This window comes from Penaeus chinensis, chromosome 13, assembly GCF_019202785.1.
Source record: "Penaeus chinensis breed Huanghai No. 1 chromosome 13, ASM1920278v2, whole genome shotgun sequence".
Classification (NCBI taxonomy): Eukaryota; Metazoa; Arthropoda; class Malacostraca; order Decapoda; family Penaeidae; genus Penaeus; species Penaeus chinensis.
This window is the reverse complement of record NC_061831.1, coordinates 6553322-6560821: the sequence shown is the minus strand read 5'-3', so window position 1 is coordinate 6560821 and position 7500 is coordinate 6553322. Positions and strand designations below refer to the sequence as shown.

General features: G+C 45.0%; 3 protein-coding genes across 3 annotated transcripts in view; 1 reads left to right on the top strand and 2 right to left on the bottom strand.

The window, feature by feature from the left end:
• Window positions 1-176, top strand: part of LOC125031554 (glycine-rich protein 1-like) — a 1627-nt gene extending 1451 nt beyond the window's left edge. The window contains exon 4 of the mRNA XM_047622438.1: window positions 1-176. This exon is cut by the window's left edge and continues 582 nt beyond it. Coding sequence (XP_047478394.1) covers window positions 1-114 — 114 coding nt within the window. The 3' untranslated portion in view covers window positions 115-176.
• Window positions 177-1911: 1735 nt separating this feature from the next.
• On the bottom strand, window positions 1912-4685 carry LOC125031930 (glycine-rich protein 1-like). Its single transcript, XM_047622940.1, has 5 exons — window positions 4629-4685; window positions 4074-4248; window positions 2918-3107; window positions 2752-2780; window positions 1912-2647 (listed from the first exon to the last, which is right to left on the bottom strand). Exons 3-5 carry the CDS (start codon window positions 3051-3053, stop codon window positions 1952-1954), a joined length of 861 nt encoding a protein of 286 aa, XP_047478896.1. The 5' UTR covers window positions 3054-3107; window positions 4074-4248; window positions 4629-4685; the 3' UTR covers window positions 1912-1951.
• An 891-nt stretch (window positions 4686-5576) lies between these two features.
• On the bottom strand, window positions 5577-6627 carry LOC125031389 (glycine, alanine and asparagine-rich protein-like). Its single transcript, XM_047622099.1, has 3 exons — window positions 6588-6627; window positions 6442-6470; window positions 5577-6338 (listed from the first exon to the last, which is right to left on the bottom strand). The coding sequence occupies exons 1-3, from the start codon at window positions 6625-6627 to the stop codon at window positions 5634-5636; spliced, it is 774 nt and encodes a 257-aa protein (XP_047478055.1). The 3' UTR covers window positions 5577-5633.
• Window positions 6628-7500: the final 873 nt, after the last annotated feature.

The window sequence follows — 7500 nt, the reverse complement described above, 5'->3', positions numbered from 1 at the left end:
CTGGCTCTCAAGGACCTGCAGTCGGCGCAGCAGGCGGCGGCCCAGGCCGAGGCTGCGGCGTCCAAGGCCCTGGCCAAGGCCAAGGGCAACAACCCCTACGGCTACGGACACTAATTCTAAGCAAGGACCCCTTTATGCTCGCATCTCGACTGAATAAAATTCACTAGTCAAAAAAGCAACACTGGTGTACTTTTTCCTTTTTTCTGATTAGACAGTCATCTTTGGTCACTACTGAAAGTTCTTGGACATTAAATGATAATAGAAACAACAGGTGATGATAATGATACTAACAAAAGCAATAATAGTAATACCATTTATGGTAGTGGTGATAAAAATTTAGGATTTTTTTTATCATTATAATTACTATTATTATCAATGTAATTAACATTGTTATAGCTACCATTTTTACCATTATTGTTGCACTTCTTATCACTTCTCTTGTTAACAGTAGCATTATTATTAATAATAAACATAACAAAAACAATGATAATAATAAGATAGAATATTGCAACTGCTTCCATAACTTTCTCCATGTACCTAAAAGTATTCGTAAAGTAGAATATCCAATATCTTGTCGAGGTATGGATCCCTTTCTTACGGCCAAATCCTCCGCATAATGGTAAGTCTGTCCGTTATATGGTTTATTCCCGTGAAAAGATCGATATTGAGGAAGAGTTTAGTGAATCGGTATTAAAAGTGAAACCAAAAAAAAGGAGGAAAAAATTAATTATGTTCGCGGGGCGGTTGACCCTGATTGCTGTGAAAACGCGCTGATGCCAGTCCTATTCATGTGTTTTATGACCAAGTATTTTTATTTCTCTCGCTTGAACTTTTGATATAACGCTACAGTCGAATTATCAGATTTCTGTTCAAATGAATACTGTAGATTTCAGTTACATGTATTTGCTAACTATTTGCATAGTTGATATTTTATATCAATGGTTGCTGATTCGAATTCTTGCCAAGGTCGAACTTATTCCAGGATTTCAAGTTCAGTTTACAAGTTTGAAAATGTCTAAGGAAATCTTACCGTTATTCCTTATGATAGTTTAGGTTGTCAATTAGTATTCTTTGGGTTGTTTTAAAAGTTTGTTTTGTGAAAAACACCGAGCATTACTTATATTTATAATGATGTTGAAATGTGATGATAATAATAAGAATACTAGTCATTAAAAAAAACAACTTTACTGGTAATGGTGAGTGATGCTAATAAAGATGATAGTGATTGTGAATATTAGTATGACAAAGAGAGCAACTGTGATGTGAAGGTTGGTAATAATGATGGTAATGATAATATATCAGGGATTATTATTATGACATCTTAAGTATATGGGTACATGATGACAGATCGTCATATTTTAAGTATCTATCGCAGTTTTAGCCATCAGCACTTTTTGTTTGACTGCCTAAACTCTCGTCTTTATACTGGTCTTTTATTGGTGATTGTGCAAAGCTGCACGAGATTCTTTGCTGTCTCACTGTCCGGAACAAAAACTTCTGCTCCTCACTAAACCGTAAGATATTTGTTAAATATTATCTTTCTCTCACTATCTCTCTCTTTCTTTCTTTCTCTCGCTCGCTCGCTCTCTATTTCTCTCTCTCGCTATCTTCTCTCTCTCTCTCTCTCTCTCTCTTTCTCTCTCTCTCTCTCTTTCCTCTCGCTCGCTGGCTCTCTTTCTTTCGAAGAGAAGTGCTTTTGATTTTTCACAGTATATTGAAGATATTAAAATGGAAAGTCCATACAGCGCATACTAACTGCTTAGCTTAAGCTGGAGTGAACTATAAGGTTTTCAGTAATGAAATATCAGTAATGTTGATAAAACATAAAGGTTTATTTTCAATGTCAGTGTATCTCTTTGACTGTCAAGAATCGGCATGACAGTATGGGCGATGCCAGACGTCCGTCCGCTGCGCTCTGGCCTGTTCCCTAGGAGAGCCCTGCGGCCTGTGCTTAGTGTCCGTAGCCGTAGGGGTTGTTGCCCTTGGCCTTGGCCAGGGCTTTGGACGCCGCAGCCTCGGCCTGGGCCGCCGCCTGCTGCGCCGACTGCAGGTCCTTGAGAGCCAGAGTCTGCTGCTGCTCGAGGGCGTTGGCGGTCTGCTGCGCCTGCCAGGCCATGGCGGCCTGCGAGGCGCGCACGCGGCGGGCGGCCTGCAGCGCCTGCCCCGTCTGCGCCACGACGGCCCGCGCCTCGTTCTCGGCGGCGCTGATGTCGTTGAGCGTGGCCACCGCCAGGTTGTAGGTGTTCTCGGCCTCCTGCTCGGCCTGCGCGGCCTGCGCCGTGAGGGAAGCCTCGGCGTAGGAGGCAGCCTGAGCACCCTGCAGGGCCACGGTGACCTGGGCGGCCTGCGCCTGCTTGCCTGCTGCCGCTGCCTGAGCAGTCTGGGCGGCGGCCGACGACACAGAAGCGGCCTGGCTGGCGGCTGCTCCGTAGGCGGCGTTGGCGGCGCCGGAGAGGCCGGCGGCGGCGGCCGTGGCCTGTGCGGCGGCCTCGTTGGCGACGTCGGCGCCGCTGGGGCCGTGGCCGCCCCCGTTGCCGGCGCCGACGATCAGGTAGCCTCCGCCGCCGCTGCTGTAGCCTCCGCCCACGCCTGCGCCGTGGCCTCCTCCGTAGCCGCCGCCATTACCGCCGATAAATCCACGCTTTTCCTAGGAAAAAAAAAATAAACGTGAATCCCATGTTGTACTTTAAAAAAGTAAGCTCATCACCCTTTTTTTCACGGAATATCCATACGGAACGTGCAGGGCCTTACCCGAATGGTTTCGTCAGCCACTGCCAAGCCTGTGGAAAAGAGAGCATCATTAGTGAAGTGGCTCGAGAAAAAATCTTAGTTATCTGGTGAATGACCAGAGCCTCCACATGAACCATAAATCAAGTAATATCAAGAGTTGAGGTAAATAGAACACGAGAGGTTTTACCCAAACAGAGAGCGACGAGGAAAGTTTTAGCAGCAGTCATTGTGTGGAAGGTTCGACGTGGACTGTGGCAAGACCTTTTTTCCACCTGCCTATATACCCATCTCCTCCACCTGGAACACATGACGTCACTCTCCATTCGTCTTTTGTTAAGCTTTGGGATTCAACACTCTCTCCGGTTTTTTGTACAAACCTGCAATGGAAGTTTCGATCCTTTGAAAAGTTGACGGAATGTTTCCGATGTCATTCATGCACATATACTCTTCTCGACCCCCCCCCCCCCAAAAAAAAAAAAAAAAAAAAAAAAAAACGCCGATCCTCATGTACTGCAAAAAAAATATTTATGAAGTTTTTAAAATGGCGAGAGGTCATTATTGTTGATACTGCAAAAGTGAAAAATGAAACCAATCTGAAGTCTAAGACAGAAAGCATCAAAATTAGACTTAAAATCATAAGAAATCACACAGTCACAAGGAAAAAAGAAAACACCTTCAAGCGAAATATAAAAGTCTACCACGTTTTGATATTAATTATTAACGCGTGCAAGAGTTTAATTTTATTTTAATTTTTATTCATACCTTTTCGTTTTTAATTATACCGAGTGGTTTCAAGAGTCACTAGTCACAAAACAAAGCACTCTCAGTCATAAATGCATAGCTTTTAAATGGATGACGTGGGTAACCTACACAATGATAAGAATATTATGCAGGTTTACTCTAAACTTCTTTAAGGCTAGATCAGATAGACAGATAGATAGACCGGATCTTTGTTGTAATTAAAGGTTCTCGAAACGGACTCATAGATAAAAATTAATAGCATGAACAAGACATGTTTCACACACACACCCAAAAAAAAAAAAAAAAAAAAAAAAAAAAAAAAAAAAAAAAAAAAACAGGAACCAAACATGTTTCAGCAATAATAACAAAAAAACATGAACCAGACATGTCTTATCAATAATAACAGCTCACATGAACCAGACATGTTTCGGCAATAATAACCAAAAACATGAACCAGACATGTCTCGTCAATAAAAACAGCACACATGAACCAGACATGTTTCGGCAATAATAACAAAAAACATGAACCAGACATGTCTCATCAATAATAACAGCACACATGAACCAGACATGTTTCAGCAATAATAACAGAACACACGTACCAGACATGTTTCAGCAGAATAGACCCAAGACCCTCCAGGCCAGGGTCTACCGACCTTGTTCCGGTTCTTGTGTCTATGAATGTTTAATAAGATGAAGACCTATATGGCTCATCTTTGTAGATTTGGAGAATTTATACATAGGGTTAAGCAGTGTCACAGTTGTTGTAGAGTGATGCTATGAGCAGAGAGAACCAAAGAGATAGAAATTAGAGACGCATACGAGTGAGGGAATATTCACACTCACACGTACACACACATAGTCACACGCACACGTATCAACACCCACGTACGCATCAACGTGGTCTATGTCTTCATTATCGTCGCGATTCGCATCATTAGCTTGATTATAATCATCAATATCTTTATTCATATCTTCATTATCATCCGTATCTTCTCCCCCTTCATCCTAATTGTTATTATCATCACTATCAATATCACTATATTCATCAACACTTATTTTTATCACTATATTCATTAACACTTCTATCATTACCACTTTCATGCCCAACACCCAATATACATAAACAGAAAAAAAAACTCGAAAATCAGTCAAACCTTTTCCCTGAAAATTCCCCCTGATGTCGCGACTTTCACCCGTTCTCTTCATCTTCGTGTCACGTGACCAGACAGAATAAAACGTTTCTGTCGCTTCCGTTTTCCGAAAGTGCGGTTTGATGAGAAAATGTTTTGGCGAAATAGCTTATGGTGCGACGGTCTGGTTTGGGTAAGGAAGGGAAAAGGGTAATGGATTGTGATTTGTATTGCCAGAGGATTGTTTATATCGATTTATTTTAAGAGTACGCACTCTCTCTGTCCGTCGGTCTGTTTGTCTGTCTGCCTGTCTCTCTCTTCTGTCTGTCAGAAAGAGACAGCCTGTCTCTCTATTTCCCTTCTCTCTCTCTCACTCTCCTTCCTGCCTGTCGGAAGGAGACAGACTATCTATCTGTATATCTCTCTCTCTCTACCTCCTTGTCTATGAGAAAGAGACAGTCTCTCTGTCTGTCTCTATCCCCCTCTCTCTCTTTCTGACACTCTCTGTGTCTGTCTTTTTCTGTGTCTGTCTGTGTAGCTATCTAGTTATCAGTCTATATGTATATCTATATATCTTACTATTCAGTCTGCCACTCTTATTCCTTCTTCTTTCTTTTATCTCTATATTTATTGATCTGTCTATATGCCTGTCTCTTCCCAGTAATATCTCTCTCTCTCTCTCTCTCTCTCTTTCTGCCTCCGCGTCCCTTCTGTTTATCAGTCTATTCATCTATCAGCTTATGTGTTTATTTTCACACATAAATGTCCTCTCTCTTTATCTTTTTGTTTGTATCTTCAAACTCTAGAATTAATATAATTTCCCATTCTTCTGTTCGGTGTTTCATTTTTCACCTTTGTAGATAATTTTATCACAAAATAAACTGTGTCATAATGAAGCGTGTATCATTCCACATTCATGTTTTTCATGGACAGGGTAGCAATAAAGTGTAAGCGGGGTAAATTCAAGCAGATTTATTCGTCATGTGATCTATGTACACGTCCCAGAGCCTGTGCAAGCAGTGTGTGGGTTCAGTGGCCGTACCCGAAGCCGCCCCCGAATCCGCCGCTATACCCGCCTCCGCTGCCCTTGGCCTTGGCCAGCGCCTTGGCGGATGCCGCCTGCGCCTGCGCCGCGGCGCCCAGGGCGGATTGCAGGTCGTTTACGACCACGCTCTGCTGCAGGCCCAGAGCATTTGCGGCCTGCTGCGCCTGCCACGCCATGGCGGCCTGCGTTGCTCGCACGTCCCGGGCAGCCTGAAGTGCCTGGAAGGCCTGTGCCACCACGGCCTGCGCCTCGTGCCTGGCGGCGGCCAGGTCGCCGGCCACCGACAGGGCGAGTTTGTGCGCGTTCTCGGCCGCTTCCTCGGCGGAGGCGGCTTGCCCCGACAGGGAGGACTCGGCGTAGGCGGCGGCGTGGGCGCCCTGCCTGGCCTGCGTCAGCTGGGCGGCCTGCGACTGCTTCTGGGCGGCGGCGGCCTGGGCTGTCTGCGAGGCGGCGGCGGCGATGGCGGCGGCTTGGTTGGCTGCAGCGCCGGCAGCGCCTGCGGCAGCGCCCTTGAGGCCGGCGGCGGCGGCAGAGGCCTGCGCGGCAGCCTGGTTAGCGATGTCGGCGGCGCTGGGCCCGTGGCCACCGCCGCCCCCGCCGCTGACGACCAGGAAGCCGCCGCCGCTACCACCGTGGCCGCCGCCGTATCCGCCGCCATAACCAGCGCCGCCAGTGAAGCCACGCTTCTCCTGAAATATCATGTTGATGAAAAATTATGATGTTTACACTTTTTGTTCTAATGTACTTTTTACCATGTCTCAACAGACGGCCCCAAAAAGCAAAGCTACTTACGCGCATACTGTCCTCAGCAGCGGCCAAGCCTGGAACGAAAAAGAAGGAAGCATAAAAATTCTGAATCGATGGTCCTTCACTCATTTACTATCAAAATAAATAAACCAAACTGTTACAGCAAACAAATTCTCCGGCAAGCAACTCACCGAGGCAGAGGATGACCAAAACACTCTTGAATGAAGCCATGGCGAGAGACGATGGAGGAGGGACTGTGCCGGGAAACAACCGACCTCGCCGTTTTATAGAGCAACGGCAGAGCATTTCGCGCCGGAATCAAAAGGGTTGAGGGAGCGGTACCCAAGGGGCATGACACCGCCCCATTGTGACACTCCTGACACTCACAATGGCACTCGGGGAGACCTCTTGTCTCGGGGCTTTTGTGCCTCATCGACTTGCCTCACTCCGCGTCTCGAGAGTTCGTTTCACTTGCTTTGTTCCGATTTGCGTGGCTTCGTCTTCGGTATCTTTTGCCGATTGCTTTCTTTCAACGGAGGTCGTTGTGGCAAATGTAGTAAAGCTGTAAGTGAGAATGATTTGCAATTGACGACTTGAATGAATTATTCACACGATATCTTTCTTGTGTAGATTGAATCGTAGTCCTTCAATCTCATGTTCTTTTCTATAATAATTTTCTAATAAGATTTTTTTGGCATGCTTTATAGCGAATGTTGCGAAAGGAAGGGACAAATTTACACATTCATCTTAAATTAACAAGCCATAGCATTTACACATTAAAGTCCAGTTTTATTCACAAACTCATCACCACACTGACTCCAATAGTCCTATAGTTCTTCAATCCGATATGACATAGATGTAAATTGATCATAGGATGCACGCAGCAATATTATCATGCTCCCATCATTTACGGTAGCATCATTATCACCCTTGCTGACATTAGAGATCATATAGTCCTCGCGAACAAACTATTTAAAAATAATTCTGGCGCTTGGTTTCATGGGTTGAGCGCCATCTTTAAACGACGGGTGAACAGGTGTACACTTATATGAAGGATTAAGCAAAAATCACCGGCTGTAAATAAAATAACGAAGGGAAGAGCAA

Excerpts from the sequence above, each read along its gene's own strand:
- LOC125031930 (XM_047622940.1), bottom strand. The coding sequence starts at position 3,053 with ATGGAGAGTGACGTCATGTGTTCCAGGTGGAGGAGATGGGTATATAGG. Across the intron at positions 2,781-2,917 it reads CCTCGTCGCTCTCTGTTTGG|GCTTGGCAGTGGCTGACGAA; the intron begins GTAAAACCTCTC and ends TCTTTTCCACAG. Across the intron at positions 2,648-2,751 it reads TGGCTGACGAAACCATTCGG|GAAAAGCGTGGATTTATCGG; the intron begins GTAAGGCCCTGC and ends TTTTTTTCCTAG.
- LOC125031389 (XM_047622099.1), bottom strand. The coding sequence starts at position 6,627 with ATGGCTTCATTCAAGAGTGTTTTGGTCATCCTCTGCCTCG. Across the intron at positions 6,471-6,587 it reads TTTGGTCATCCTCTGCCTCG|GCTTGGCCGCTGCTGAGGAC; the intron begins GTGAGTTGCTTG and ends TTTTCGTTCCAG. Across the intron at positions 6,339-6,441 it reads CTGCTGAGGACAGTATGCGC|GAGAAGCGTGGCTTCACTGG; the intron begins GTAAGTAGCTTT and ends ATGATATTTCAG.